The 16,216-nt window shown below is 37.0% G+C and overlaps 1 protein-coding gene across 2 annotated transcripts in view; it reads left to right on the top strand.

Moving 5' to 3' along the window:
- Positions 1–16,216, top strand: part of WDR26 (WD repeat domain 26) — a 39,201-nt gene that overhangs the window by 17,888 nt on the left and 5,097 nt on the right. For both annotated transcript variants that reach the window (XM_016165458.2, XM_016165457.2), the window contains exons 7-13: positions 723–861; positions 4,778–4,918; positions 7,718–7,837; positions 9,477–9,622; positions 9,936–10,014; positions 10,263–10,392; positions 13,749–13,934. In XM_016165458.2, coding sequence (XP_016020944.1) covers positions 723–861; positions 4,778–4,918; positions 7,718–7,837; positions 9,477–9,622; positions 9,936–10,014; positions 10,263–10,392; positions 13,749–13,934 — 941 coding nt within the window. The remainder of the gene's footprint in view (positions 1–722; positions 862–4,777; positions 4,919–7,717; positions 7,838–9,476; positions 9,623–9,935; positions 10,015–10,262; positions 10,393–13,748; positions 13,935–16,216) is intronic.

Here is a 16,216-nt window from a genome sequence, read left to right on the forward strand (position 1 = left end):
AGTGTTTAATGAGAATAGTCAATCTTAGGATAACTTTTTCCTCTTTAATTTGGTAAAGTTAATCATAGAATTCTTTGTCCCTAATATACAATGACAGCTGCCACTTAGGAAGTACTAGCTAAGTGTGAGACTCAGTCCGAATACCTTACATTCATTATTTCATGCTTTTATTTCATCTTTGTATAGGAGTTCTGTAAATACCCAGAGGCTCAGAGGAGCTAAATGACTTGCCAAAGACATTAAAGCTTGTGACCTGGACTCATCTGGCTGAAGTGCCTGTTCTCTTTTTGTTATGCCAAGTTGCTTTTATGTAAATGAAAATGTACATTATTCATTCTAAAACAACATGATGCCAGTCAACTTACACAAACACGAAGCCCTGAATATTAATTTATATTTCTATGAATTGACTTATTTAGACCAAAAAAATTTATGGTGGATACTTCATCTCTCTTTTACTCTTGAGAAGGTGGGGGGATTTTATAATAAATTGTAAATTGAAGTAGATTTTAGATTACCAGTTTCCCCTAAGGTCGTCTATACTAATGTTACAGTATTTTCTAACATACCAATATAAACTTGATTCTTAAGATTTACAAATGCGTTTATATCTGATTTTTTAAGTTTTTGATCTTCAAAAGAGTTTTGTCAGTTGTTTAACCTTTTTCATTATGATTAATCTATTTTGAAATAATAATAATTTGTGGACTTCTTTGTTTTAGGAGGCAGTTCCCATGTTATACTCAGCAGATACTTACGGAGCATTGTAATGAAGTCTGGTTCTGTAAATTCTCTAATGATGGCACTAAACTAGCAACAGGATCAAAAGATACAACAGTTATCATATGGCAAGTCGATCCGGTATGTACTCCAGTCTGAGTGTTTAGATTGCAAAAAGAGGTCATTTTTAATCTAATTGATTGAGTACACATTTTTTAAGTATGCATATATACATTTCTGAGAGTATTTCTATGTTGTCTCTGTCTTGCCTTCTTTCTGTGTTGTCTAGATAATTTTGATAAATATTATCAAAATTGTTGAGTGTTACGTGCTAGTGATTTTACTGTCTCTGTGTACATATCTACTTTACTCTGAGTAACTGTGCAAGATAATACAGATACAGTATGATAATACATTGGTTTTTTAGTAACACATTAAATAACAAATTCTAGCAGCAGATTTAATAACTACCAGAATTTTGAAGTATTGATGAGCATAAATATTTTGAGATACATGCAACAATTGTAATATGATATAAAAATATTTGAGATATTTATTAACGGTCACCCAGTACTAACCAATGTAATACCTAATATACTATATTAATATACCTAATATATTACCTAATAACTACCTTGTTAATCGCCTGCATTCAAAATTGAAAGAAATACTAGATTTCAGCTCATGGTTTGTGAAAATACAGATGTGTGTTTTTCCCATTTAAATTCAAGGATCTCTGCTTGTATCCCTGGTTGACTCCTTGTAGATCTCAAGTGAAGAACTCCTATGGAAGGAATGTAGAGTTTGGAAAGGGAAATCAAACACTGAAATAAGTATCACACACTATATATAAAGTGTCATGAAAGCACAGTGGAGCTTCACAGAGTGGTACCTCGTTTGAGCCTTGCGATGCATAACAGAGGAGACGAGAATAGCATCCTAGAAAGAGAGGGACCTTCCTTTCTCTTCCCCAGCCCGAAATAAAAGAATAGGATGAGCAAGGCAAAGAGTAGATAGTAAGGCTAGAAAAAATAATTTGGAATCCAATCATGGCCTTTGAATACTACTCTAATATAGTTGTAGTTTAATTCAGCAGTTATTTGCAAAATGTCTGAAAAGCAGCAATATCAAAACTCTGCTTTATTGTGTTTTTTTTTCTAGGAGCAGTGTGTGCTAGTCCCTTTTGTTTAGCAAGTATTTATTGAGCACATGCTGTGTAACAGAGCTTTTGCTTGAGCGAAACATCCCGAGCTCATGATAATACAGGGTAATTGTTCCTTAATGGCACTGCAGGAGCTCAAAGAAAAGATCTGTACTAGAACCGGAAAGCAAGGGAAAGTCAGACAGATCATCTTAGGTGAAGGCGTTAATAATTATTTAAGCAAAACTATACGTTACAGCTGGCCCTTGGGTGAAAGAAAACATGTCTGGCTATTTAGGCAATTCTGGGAAAGAGGTTTTGTAGAGTAGGAGATGAGGTACTAAAAGCAAGGAGGGTTTTGTATACTTTGCTAAGGAATTTAGCAAGTGCTTCCCAGAGTATTTTTTTGTCAGAATACTGGTTATGCAGCATGTTGATAAATGTTACATATAAAAGGCTTTTGTAGCAGCCAGGCTTGGGAAATGCAGACTTAATGCTTATATTCCAATCTGAGATAAAGTGGATTTTAGTTTGGTATGATGGCTATTTTGTTACATCAAATATTATTTGGAAAACTTGTAAGAAAGCTGGTGATCTTTTTGCATATTTATTGTACGTGTCTCTTTTTTAATGGGTAGAAAAAGAGCCTTAAGATGTGGTTCCACGACATAGTTTCCTTGATCAGGTTTTGTTACCTTTGCTCCAAAGACAAGAATTTTGCTCATATTCCTGGTCAAAATCCAAGCAAAGTTAAGTGGATTCCATGAACATGGTATTTCTACTTTGAATAGGTTAGTTACAGAGACACTGCTTGTGTGAGGTTATACCATTGATGTCCTCATTTTTTTTTTCAACTTTTATCTTTTACAGGATTGTTTTTTATTAATGTGCATGAAACAATTAGTTTTTCAGTTAAATACTTCTAAAGTAGTTTGTCATCAATTTAAAAGCAAATCTTTGTGCAAATCAGAAGCACCGCAATAAGTAAAAGTTTGGTTCTGGAAGATCTTGAGCTAATCATAGGGACTTATTAAATTACACATGCCACTTTGACCTGATGAGACTATAATCTATTATAAATTCCTCATGCCTATTATACTATTATATCTCCCTCCCAAAGAATCAAAAGTAGTTGCATTAACTGTTTAATTTTGTCAAAACATGGCAATTTGGACTAAATAATTGGATGAGTGATAAATTTAGGGTCCAGTGAAGAGACAAAATTCAGTAAACACATCCATTTCTCAGTGACAATTTTGGGGAAAGAAAGAAATTCCCAACCTAGTTTTATCATATTGGTTCCAGACCTTTTTCGTCTTAGAAGCCATACCACGGGAATTTCCCCTTGGCTCAAAACAGGTCTCAAGAAGTCTTTAGACCAAAGTCTAAAATTTAATTTATAATTTTTTCCCCACCTCTGGCCAAATTCCTGCTTCCTCTTTTCCCTGTCCACATCCATCCATTCATATCCCCTAAAACAGAACTTTAGAGGTTGTCTTTGAACATATTTTGTTTCATTCTGTTATGTCCCAAGTATATTTTACTCTGACCTCTTCCAGTTGTGACTGTTAGTTTAAACCCTCACTTGTCATAATTATGGCTGTTGGGTTGGCTCGTTAAGGGTGTCCTTATCCCCTTTCTTCGTTCTTATCTTCCACGTTGTTGTATGAGTTTTCTTCCTCAAGCCAAATATGTATTCCCCAGCTTAAAAATCTTAAGCGGCTCTTCATTTGCAGTGAAATTTAACCCCTTAGCCTAAATTAAGATGTCCACTTTTCTGCCTCGCCACTTCCCACCTTTGTGTTTGCACTCTGAGTTCATCCTGCACAGCTCAAGTATCTGCCTTGAGCCAGGCCGCCCAGGTTCAAGCCCCCACCTATAAACAGAGGCAAGTTTCTCACTTGTCTAAACCTTCATCTCCTTCTGTGTAATATGAGAGAGGAGAATACTACTTAGCTCTAGGTTTATGAGGATTAAAGGAGACGTATACAACTTTCAGAACAGGCAAATCTGTAGAGAAGGCAGTGGTTGCCAGGGGCTGTAGGGGGAGAGGATGGGGAATAACTACTGATGAGGATGGGGTTTCCTTTTGGGGTGACGGAGATGTTGGAAAATTAGATAGTGGTGATGGTTGTAAAGTTTGTGAATGTACTAAAAGCTGCTGAAGTTGTGTACTTTAAAAGGGTTAATTTCATAGCATATAAATTAAATCTCAGTAAAGCTGTTTAACCCTTTTACCGTTAAGGAAAAAAAGTACAGCTCGCTGCCAGCATTAATTTAACATCACGTGTAGGAATGCTACGTTTTTTAGGATTTGACATTTTTACCGATCGAGAATTACTACATTTTATAAATGGAAATACTGCTACTAAAAACAGAACGCTATAAATAGAATGTAGTTTGTTTCCAAAGACTATCAATATACCAGAGCGATGCGAAAATAATAATAAAAGCAAGATACCTCTTAGCAGACTTTGGGGGTGCGGTTAGGACTGTAATCCATGAGTGATCTTGGGGTAAAGGCTGCAGCCGCAGGCGCCACCAGCGAGTATTCTTGGGGCGAACGGGAAATGGGTTAGAAAAAGAAGTAAGAGGTAGCTCTTCCCACACTGCCTGTTTTCAGTTTCCTTGACAGCCTCGCAAGAATGTAGTCTGTGTCATCTTTGTGTTTTCGCCTGGCACGCAATGCCTGTGCACGTAAATGCGTATTATTAGATGTCGCAGCATTGGCAAGTCTTTATGAAGCAAGCTGTTAGAGCTTTGGTCGGGGGGAAGTTTGGTGAAGTCATGAACACACTTCCTCTGGTTATGTTATCAGAGAACATCTTTCAGCCATTTAAGTTATGTCAAAAAAAAAAAAAAATACCAGTGACTTGAGAGATGGGAGTTAACTGAATTGTCTGTTTTCCCTCCTAGGATACACACCTGCTGAAACTACTTAAAACATTAGAAGGACATGCCTACGGCGTTTCTTATATTGCATGGAGTCCAGATGACAACTATCTTGTTGCTTGTGGCCCAGATGACTGCTCTGAGCTTTGGCTTTGGAATGTACAAGTGAGCAAAGTCCCATCCTTCATGTAGCTTTAAGCACAGCTTAGTCACACTGCACATGTCCATTGTACCTTTATCCTTGATCTGTAGAACAGAGCCATTCAACCAAATGACCAAAATGTATCTCTTATAAAAGGTAATTCTTCGGAAAGAACCCAGGCGTCCAGATGTTTTATACATTTAAGTATTATGCTGAATATAATAGAGCTTTTGGAAGAATGATCAATAAGTATTTTCAGGAATGTTGTACTTTGTACTGTGGAATTTGTACTATTTACTATGGTACTTTGTACTTCAGAAAAGATTCTATATTTCATAGTTTTCATAATTGTACACAAAACTTACCTTTCGAGTGTGAAAATATCAGCGTTAAACAGATTTTCTATTCTGATGGCAATCGTACCATCTCCTTGTCTATATTTAGTATTTTGATCTAGTTTAGCAAATTTAAATGGTGTTTTCTGTACTTACTATTAAGGACTTTATTGCTGTTGCTAAACGAAAACTTAAATTTTTTCTGGGGTTCCATTTTAGAAAACTCAGTTTTAAGTTCACTCCATTATCTAAAGACTATTTCGGAAACCTTATAGTTGTGAGGTAGGAAAATTTTTTTAAAACTTCCTCCTCTAAGCTGCCTGGTTAGGTGATGATTTTCGGTTTTTTAACCCCAAGGCAATGGAATGGTCCAGACTATGATTTGGGTATAAAAGTATAAGTTGATAGGATAGGGTTTTGAGTCTGGAAACATGTAAATAAGTTGATTTTTACTGAGGGAGTGACAATAAAGCTCCACAGAAATGATTCAGATAATAAAGATGGTATAGAGAATAGAATGAATACTAAGGTATACCTCAAGATACGCCATAATTCTAATTCTGTTACATTAGTAAGATTTTCTTACTACTGAGTCATTCATTTATGATTCATCCCCAGCTTATTAAGAAAATTTTCAGTTACATTGAAAGAAGATGACCTGTACGCCCACCTAGATTCAACAATTGTTAACACTTTGTGAGCACATACGTACACGCACACAAACATGCGTCCATGCTCACACAGATATCCAAAACATTCAAAAGTGAATTACAGATATATTTTGCCCCTAATACTTAAGCGCATATGTCCAAAAAATAACATTCTTCTATATAACCAAATGGCATTATATTATCTAAGAACATTAACTGTAATTCTCTACTATCTTAATATTAATTTCATAATCAAAAATCCTGCATCATTCTCAAAGTGTCTCTATGCCGTTTGTATCTAACCAGTGTTGTATTTGGGATTGGGTTCATGGGAGTGGCAAAGCACAGAGTAGAGTAGATGTCTTTCTCTCAATAACATAGGCTTGAAGGCAATTTGACCTAAAAGACAAAAAAAAGTTTTTTATTAACGCTTTTTTATTAACGCTTTTTTTTCCTCTCAAAGGGCGGAGATATGGAGTCATAGTCCTATACTAGAGACTCAGTTTATTGTGCCTGTGTAGGCTTTCTTTGAGTCAAATTTGAATTTCTGGACAGTTAAACTACATCCTAACTGAACTTTTACTGTGTATTACTTTATAGACTCATTATAAAAAGGTGGTCTTTTTTAGTCAGTTTTGAAATTGTTCCTTTATGTTTTTAGGTTCCTAATCCTCATATACTCACTAACCTGAGTATAACAGAAGAAAACCCCACTTCTGCCTTCAGAAGTTAGTGTGTTAGCATATCCCTGAATAGAAAATGCCAAAGATTTAGCTGTTGCATGTGTATTTGTGCTTCTGGACTTTTATTTTAATTGTTTGTATCAGGCAACCTGAAAAAGTGAATAGGTAAAAGCAGTTAACAATATGGGGGAAGGTTTTAAGATTGCTGATGATTTTTTTTTTCCAGCGTAAGGGAGACATCTGGTTTTCTATTTTTTGTGCCCTCTTTGCTTTTATTACTTGGCCCCGTTTCCTGATCATACACTTTGTTTTCACTCTTTTTTTTTTTTTTTTTACTTTTGATTACCCATTTCTCACAGGAAAGTTATGCCCATGTACTTTTTATTATACCAAGGGCAGCTATTATCTCTCAGATCCTGTTTCTAATCCATGAACAAAATGGAATCAAGACTAGATTAAATGGTATGTGTCTACCTTCTAAGTTCAATAACTTAGAAAAAAATAACAGGAGGCTCTCTGAAGGTCGTTACCACTAAATAATCTTATTTGGGAATGTTTTAGAATGACTATGCTAAACGGTACAAAAATTCTTCTTTTCTGTTACTTTTAATGGAAATAAAGTTACATGTCAGAAAAATAATTTTCATTTTCTTCCCATCTTCCCTACTACATTTTGAGCATCTTGAATATGAATTAACATAATTTAGACTGCCCTACACCCTTGGCCTAGTTTTAGGGACATAGTTTTTCTACTCATTAATCATGTTCTTGAGGAATATTTAGAATAAAATTTATAAAGAGCTGTGGACCAGGGAGCAGTGGAAACTGAGGGAATACGTATGCAGTGTTAGGCTTTTCACCATCTTGGGAAAAATTACGTGTTAATTTGTGGATGTAATTGATTTAAGGTGAGAGTTTTCTTGGAGTTATCATACCTATTCTGTGGGTCTCCTGTGCCAGACATTGTTCAACTCCTGGATTTTTCTTTAATTTCTCTTCAGAATACTCTAAGCTTGTTTCTATAAGACCAATTTAAAACAGTTTCTCTAGTTAGGAAAACTAACCAGCTATCCCAGTTAGTATTTATTTTTTCTTTACAATAGTCCCTTTAGAGAGATATCTTGAAGGTCTTACTCAGTGTTGTTTCTTCATAGACGGGAGAGCTAAGGACAAAAATGAGCCAATCTCATGAAGACAGTTTAACGAGCGTGGCTTGGAATCCAGATGGGAAACGCTTTGTAACCGGAGGTCAGCGTGGCCAGTTCTATCAGTGTGTGAGTATTTAGTGCCCCTTCAAATGTCTGTGCCTTTAAATGCAAGTTTAGGTTTGTTTAAAGAATTCACTTTACTTTTATAAAATATACTGTTTGAAGACTTACTTTGCCATCTTTCTAGATAAGCACTGTCTAGTAGACCTGGGAGCTTTTTCCCCTTCCTTTTTTTAACGATTTGAAATGTTTGTACAGAGTATACACTTTGCATTTAGTAAAATGTTTAAAATTTACTAAATTCTTATAATTAAGTTTTAATGTATTGAGTGAAAAGATTAGTATTTAATTTCTTTTTTCTTTTTGTACATAGAAAAAAAAAGATTCTAAGTTTCACAAGTAGACTATCTCAAATAATTGAGAAATTAAAGTGGTGCTGAGTGCTACCAGATAACTTTTCAGTCTTTATTTTTGAGGTGTCTCCTGACGAAAACCTGCCCTGTTAATCTTGAATTTTGGGGATGGTAAAAATAAGTAATAGGTAAAAAGTCTATGACAAGGTAGACTGGTACAAAGGGAGTGTCATGGCTGTTTATTCCATGTCTCGTCACTGCCCAGATGGTTCCAGTAGTCACTTTCAGATTTATTTTCAAGACTAAAATAAGATAATAAATTTCGTCAAATCATTCACTATACCTAAAGATCACTTAATCATAAAGGCTTTTTTTATACAAACTGTTACAAATTATTAATTTCGTTAAGGTGGCTGTACAGCTCATCGAACGAACCTAGTTTCATATTTTCTCATCATGGTCATAAACCATTAGTTCTTAATTCCTTGAATGCAAGATGACCATGTATGTTTCTGCTGACTTTACCATTTGTAGTGCTTAAACCCTCGGGGTGTGGGACGTGGTAGTTTCCTAATCTGTAAAGCAGGAATGGGATGCCTCTCAGAACTTTGAATATTCAATAAGATGATGACCCTAAGAGCTTTGATTTGTAGAGCATGTTAAAAATTTGGTGAAAAGGGACATGGTTCCACAGTGTAGCGGTGAGCACTTCTGCTTTATACACAGAAGGTCCTTTGTTTGCACCCCAGTGGAGCCACAGTCCATGGTCTATGAACAAGCCCAATGCCTGATCTCAGAAGCTAAGTAGGGTCAGGCCTGGTTAGTACTTGGATGGGAGACCACCTAGGAAGACCAGATGATATAAACATAAAAAAAAAAATTGATGAAAGGACATAACATTCCTAAGTTCTATAAAGCTTATTATAACTAATGTTTTAGTAATCTTTTTCCATATCACAACTTCTGAATATTTTAGGACAAATTTTCACTATAGTGAATTTTAAAGGAATGTTTGAATTCCTTTCCAGTGGTAGTGAGACCTTTACTTAGAACTTAAGGATTCTTCTTTGTATTTATCTGTGTACAGTGGGTTTTTGAAGGGAAGATAGATTTACAGGGGGTCTCACCCCCCACCCTCTACCCCCCCCCTTCAGTATTGTTGTGATGAAATTTGACCTGTTTTCAAATTTCCACAATTGAAAACACTTATGGAGCAATTCGGTTGAGATCAGTCTCAGGAAAAGACTAAATTTTTATTACGAAAAGATGGTGCCGAGGAATTCTTTTGTTCTTTTGCTTGCTTTCTGAGTGCTGCTCAGTGCTGAAGCTAAAAGTACTTTTCTCTCGCTCAGGACTTAGATGGGAACCTCCTTGACTCCTGGGAAGGGGTGAGAGTGCAATGCCTCTGGTGCTTGAGTGACGGGAAGACTGTCCTGGCATCAGACACGCACCAGCGGATTCGGGGGTATAACTTCGAGGACCTTACAGATAGGAACATGTAACTATTTTTTTTTTTATCTATTAAACAACAATTATCTAATTTATATGAAAATGTGTAGTAGAGCTTACTCTTTCAGAAGAGTTTTTATTATTGTTTTGGTTTTGATTTTGTCTTGATACTTTGGTAATTTGGGTTGACAGTCAGGCGATGCTCAGTAATCATTAACTCATTCTTCTTGATTGAAATATAGCATATAATACTAATTATAGACAAAATTGTGACATTTAAGCTAGAACATTTTATATTTTGATAATTTGAATGTCTTGATTCTTACTATGTTGCTTTTTTACAAATCATTTTCTGGTTACAGAGTACAAGAAGATCATCCCATTATGTCTTTTACTATTTCGAAGACTGGCCGATTAGCTTTGTTAAATGTAGCAACTCAGGTAAGTTTATTAATATAATCCTCAGGAAAAATTTAGCTTAGGTCAAATTTAATTGTGATTTCTGCGAATTTTCCTGCATGTGTTTGATCCTTAAATGTATAGAATCGACTGTAAATTTATTAGACCATCCATATTTTACATAAATAGAAATGAAAACGTTCCGCCAGGGAAAAGGATATTCACAGATTACTTTTTTAATTCTTCTGCATTGAGGTAGAGTAAATACCTATGTTCTCTTTCGCCTACAGGGAGTTCATTTATGGGACTTGCAAGACAGAGTTTTAGTAAGAAAGTATCAAGGTGTTACTCAAGGGTTTTATACAATTCATTCATGTTTTGGAGGCCATAATGAAGACTTCATCTCTAGCGGCAGTGAAGGTAAATTATAAATTGTTTGTGTCACTATCAATCAGTTCACATATATCGATGGGTTTAAAGTTCTGTAATTCTCTCAATTTGTGAAGGTTGGTCATGTGTCCAATCAAATTCAAGATGTTAAATTAAAAATCGCATGAGTTCTTTATCCAGTACACGGTTAATTTCCCCTTTTTTGGAATGACTTGAGTTCTTGTCACAAGTCAGTAGTGTCTCCTGGCCAAGTGGAGGAGATGTGTTTGGTGCATGTGTCATCAAATCAAGATTTAGTTAAATCATTACTTTCATATGTTGACTTGTTTTTCATGAGACTGATAGTTTTCAGAAGTCAGTAGTATCTAAAAAGTCAAGGTTAATTATGATGTTTTATCTGAATTCACCCAGGACTAACTATAGTTAGATCTTTAGTATCTCTTTAATGGTCAAAGAGAATAAATAATTCAGTTTGATAATTCTTATGGTCCCAGAAAAGCTGAAGTTACAGAATTGCCTCTATTACCTTTTTGAATAAACTTACAGTTTAAAAACATCATATTTCAGGCAGGCATGTGCCTGGAGTAGTCAGTCTCGTTTAAAATGTAAATTGTTTGTAATATGTCAGCGCAGATAAGTGAAGCAGTCTTAGAAGTTAGTGTACTTTTTAAGGTGATAGAAACATTAATGATAGGAGATTATTGCAATTTTTCATTTAACACATTCTGGAGTACTCACTATACTATTCTAAGTATCATGGCAACAAATTATTTTAAGTTACCTTTTAAAATACTGAGTGTAGTTTTACGAGATACCCCAAGGAGCTGAGCATGTTGGTAACACTTTTGGTAATGTTCCATCTTTTCGTACGAGATGTTTACCATCCCTGTCTTGCCGAAAAAACCGATCTCAGTGGGCAAGAGGATCACATGTGACACATGAGTGTTTCCTTCTTGTATACGGTGTATGTAAGGATCAGGACAGATAGGGACATTGAGGGATTTGGATTTTAACATGAAGCATGTGAGTTGACCTATTCTTTCTTCAAAAATCTGTATCAGATAAGATTTAGGAAAGAGTGGAGTGGTTTGTTAGGTAACAATTGTCGAGCTCGCTTCTTTGCAGTCAAAAAATCTTTTTTACCTATTAGTTTAATCGTGTTATGTTCTTCCATATTTTCCTTTGGTTTCTCATTTGACATGGTCTGAATATATCAAGCCTTCTGCCTTTTTTTGAGCTCTTCCTAATGTAAAATCTTTTCCCCCATGCTCTACCTGCTGCGGGTAGGTTTTTTTCCCTCTTAGTTTTGCCTCACAATTCCCTTAGCTCTTTCTAGCAATAATATGTACCCTAGAAGTGCTTTAAAAAATACATGACTACCATTATCCCTAGTGATACCAGTCTTCTCTTTTTTTAAGCCCAAACTAACTCAGAACTAAGCCTGATGAATGATGTAATTAAACCACATTCTGTGTAGGGCTAAAAATGAAACATAACTGTGAAGTGAAGAGATTAGTGTTCTCATGACTCAGGTGGTTTAGAATAGTTCCAAAGGTGCTTCGAACACCAGGTGGGGATAGTGAATGTATTGTCTTTCAAGGTGACCACAGTAATCCATCTGTCGTTTATTTGTCAGGAATATATTAAGGGACCTTCCAAATCCCCAAGTATGAATGCCAGTGTCAAAAAGAGCAATTAGTAAACATTTCCCTGAAAAATTGAGCCATTGCTCATGCGTTTTCATTGTTCTGGCAGCACGTAGAAGACGTGCTTGTTTTTCACCTTTGCACAGACAGTGGATTCCCTGGCCTGATACAGCACGCAGAGCGCAGTCATGAGCCCTGTTGTTCTGACCTTGACTGCTGCAAATCAGTTCTTGCTGCCTCCTCAGGAAATAACTTCCTTGGATATGCATTCACAAAAACATTTTCCTCCAAATAGGCAGATTTCAGGTGCATTTTTACTTTTTGAGCCTATAGTCTTTCTCCTTTGTGGACTTCTTCAGTTCAAGAGGAAACAGCTAATTTGCACACATGCATTCTCTCTCTCTCTTTTTTTTCTAATTTCATTTTATGCAAGAAAAAATTACTGAACAACAGATATCTTCTAGGAAAAACAAATTCACTTCTTCAGAGAGTGTCTGCACTCTTGCTTCACACGCACACACAAATGTTCAGAGCCGGTCTTAGCCTTTCGTCTTTACGTTAGAAGCTTCGGAACCAGGACGTATTTCACCACGAGCCGATCACATTCCCAGCACTCCGCAGCTTCTCGGTGCGCCGCGCGTCCGCGGAGACGTCCCACAGAGGCCATGCGGGCGACTGACAGGTCTTCAGACCAACGCTTCTCTGACTTAGCCGGTTCTGCCCTCTGCTTAAGAACCACCGCCGAGACTCGGTTCCCTCTTCATAGTGATATAATAAAAAAAAAAAATTTTAAGCGGTGTTCACTGTACACTAGACTCTGTTCAGAACACTTCTCCATACACGGGCTTGCTTTATCCTCACAACATGGTGAAGCAGGTGCAAATCCCCCTTTACGGAAGAGGAGTTGTCGAGGGGGTAACGTTCCCCAAGTGGCTGGTCAGTGACAGGTCGTGAACAGGGCAGTCGGACTGCAGAGCCCACACTCCGAACCACTGCTCTGTACTGTGTGGTAGAGTGTTTTGAGGGTTGGTTCTGTCACAAAGTGCTGGGAGGTGGGGTTGGTTTTCATGGTCGCTCCATGAGATTGTAAATAGTCTACTGCAAAGCCATCGTGCGATGCAGATAGGGGACAGTTGTCTAGAGCCCCCAGTGAGCTCTTGAGGAGGCCTCCTGGATTTCAGTCCCAACTGCACCGTTTACTAGCTGTTAACCACGAGCAGGTTGCTTAACCTCTCAGTGCTTTGGTCACCGTATAAGGGGTAAGCACAGTACCCTCCTCATGGTGGTGACGGTTAAACAGCGTATGTAAAGTATGTGGCACCTCATACATCGTAAGAACCCAATAACAATTTAGCCATGATCTTTATTGCTATTTTTGAATTTGGATGCATTGCTTTTGTCACTTCACATTTCCATAGAATTTATCATCTCTACCCTGTATTTGTTTATATTCAGAGACCGTACTGTGATTATGTATTACTCATGTATTATTATTGCAAATAGATTTTGTAGTGACTTGAGAGCTATTCGCCTTTAATGGGGGAGGAGGGAAAGGCACGTTGTATTAAAATGGCTTTTCATAAGGTAATTTGGTAAAATAGTCCTGTCACGCTTGTTCTCCTTTTAAGCTCTAAGAATCAGGTCATATGTTCTATGTGTAATGAATGTTAAGTTTAAAATCACTTAGTTTGTTAATGTTTGACAACTCCATACCTTTTCTCTGAATTACTGTTTATCCAGATCACAAGGTTTACATCTGGCACAAACGTAGTGAACTGCCAATTGCGGAGCTGACAGGGCACACGCGCACAGTGAACTGTGTGAGCTGGAACCCACAGATTCCATCCATGATGGCCAGCGCCTCCGACGATGGCACTGTTAGGATATGGGGACCAGCACCTTTTATAGACCACCAGAATATTGAAGGTAACCCACCACACAGCCCTCCTGTGTCTTCTCCAGATGAAACACTCCCCTGCTTAATGTAAAGTTGCAACAGTTTTAAACAGTACTTTAAAGTGTGGGATGTGATTTATTTTCTCCCTCTTGAGAGATGGCACACTCTCACTCCACAGAGGAGTTCGAGTAATCTACGATACAGTGGTATTTTTTGTTTGTTTCATTGGTGACAGTGGAGAGAATAAGCTGGATATGCCACCTCGTTTACATCCAGTTAGCTATTTAGTATTGTCACTTTAAAAATCTTACTGAAAATCTTGCTTCATTGTGCAGGAAGCATTTTATACTTTTATACCCATGAGAGCTAGCTAGTACACCAAATTTGAACAAATCTCAATTATGGATTTTATTCTTAAAAGTAAACATCTGTTAACACCATGTAGCATACTAGCATGAGCTATGCATGATGGGTAGGAAAGAGAAGGGAACCACGATTTATCATGGACCTGCGCGCCACGTGGCACATGAGGCCCTTTACATACTCTGTTTTGCATAGCATCTCATAGCCCTGTGAGAGAGGCATTTTTATGGGTGAGAAAACTAAGCATGGCAAGACAAATTAACCTGGTGGGTGCTGCCAGGTCTTCAAATCCAGGTCTTTCCCACCACTTTCAGTTATTTGGAGATAAGAAAGCCCAAAGCCAAAAAGCTTACAGTTAAGGACATAGCTTAATTGAATGAGATATCAGTACTAGAGAGAAGAGACTGTGAGAAATTTTATGTAAATGACTCATCCCATTTTTTACAAACAAAAAAAAATTAGTTTTTTTAAAAGGAAGTAATTTACCTAGAAACAGATTTTCAGTGTGTCTCACCTAAATGTTGTTGTAAGCTGCTCTCAGTTAAGTTATTCTCAGTGCAGGAGGGTTGCCAGGGTAGCGTGCGTAGTTTGAAAAAGCTCTCTGTACTGTTCTGTGTGTCTTCGTGGTACAGACTGAGAGAGACTTGACCACATCTTACTGGCAGGTGAGGATATCCGGCCAATAAGAGTAAAAAGTATGAAGAGCATGTGGATCAAAAAGTTTGAGAACTGCTGTTCAGTGCAGAACCTCGAAGGACCTCCTTCTTGCATTCGTAGATTACTACATGACATTCTAACATTCCTCTGTGAAGTCAACTAAAACCAATCTTCTTCTATTGTCCTGTTTAGATTTCAGGGCCCATTCTCTAAAATAGTTGTTTTCTAAGTATATGTGTAATGATAGGTGCTTTGTAAATTTTATTAGTCACTTGGAGGTTATTTCTTCAAATACGCATATTTGGTTTAAAGTAGGAAAATAGTGGATCTGTCGTGTCAGATTTATCGTAAGTGGGTTTGTTTTAGACACACCCTTGAGGACTTGTGTATGCCCCACTGCAGTGGAATCAGGGTCGCACTGCTATTTGGTGATCTTATTAGTGCGAATACTCACTGTGACGGGCAAGCCAGGTTCTAGCTCGTTTGTAAGGTCTGGGCCCACGTCAGCAACCTCCCATTGCACTTTGGCAACATAGTGTAGCCCTGAAAAGATTTTCATTTACACCTAAAATAGGAAAACAACTTCTAAATAAATGGATATTTGGTTATATGCAGGTATCTTCTCGGTTATTTTCCCTTGCTCAAAAACATGTTTTTGTCCTAATTAAAGGTAGTACCTGTTTGGAATAGAAATTTTGAAGAATACAGATGAGGCTAAAGGTGACAGTCAGAAATCGTAACACCCTAAGATATTTAAGTCATTTAAATAAAAATATTTCACTTAACTCCATTTCAAAACAATTTGCTGGCCTTTTATTATAACAGTAGAGTTCCCTGTTGTGTGGTTTTTTGGGGGTTTTTTTTTTGTTTTTTTATTGAGGAATGTATACAATGGAGTAGTCTCAAGTACTAACACATGTTACAACTTGGATGAACCTTGAAAACAATATGCTAAGTGAAAGAAGCCAGACACAAAAGAGCAGATATTTGATCCCGTTTATATGAAATGGCCCCGAATAGGCAAATCCATAGAAATAGAAAGTAGACTAGTGGTTGCTGAGGGCTGGAGGCAGACGGAGCTTCATATATGCTAATGGATGAAAAAATGTTCTAAAATTGATGGAGCTGATAGTTGTACAATACTGTGAATATACTAATAATAACTTGTACACTTTAAATGCGCGCATGTGTAGTATGTGAATTACATCAGTAAAGCTGTTGACACGCCCACCTCCCATAAAAAGAGTAAGAGTACCGCAGTATTGCAGAATTTCAAACTGAGCCTCAGAGG

The sequence above is a fragment of the Rousettus aegyptiacus genome, unplaced genomic scaffold, assembly GCF_014176215.1.
Source record: "Rousettus aegyptiacus isolate mRouAeg1 unplaced genomic scaffold, mRouAeg1.p scaffold_m13_p_18, whole genome shotgun sequence".
In the NCBI taxonomy this organism is placed as follows: Eukaryota; Metazoa; Chordata; class Mammalia; order Chiroptera; family Pteropodidae; genus Rousettus; species Rousettus aegyptiacus.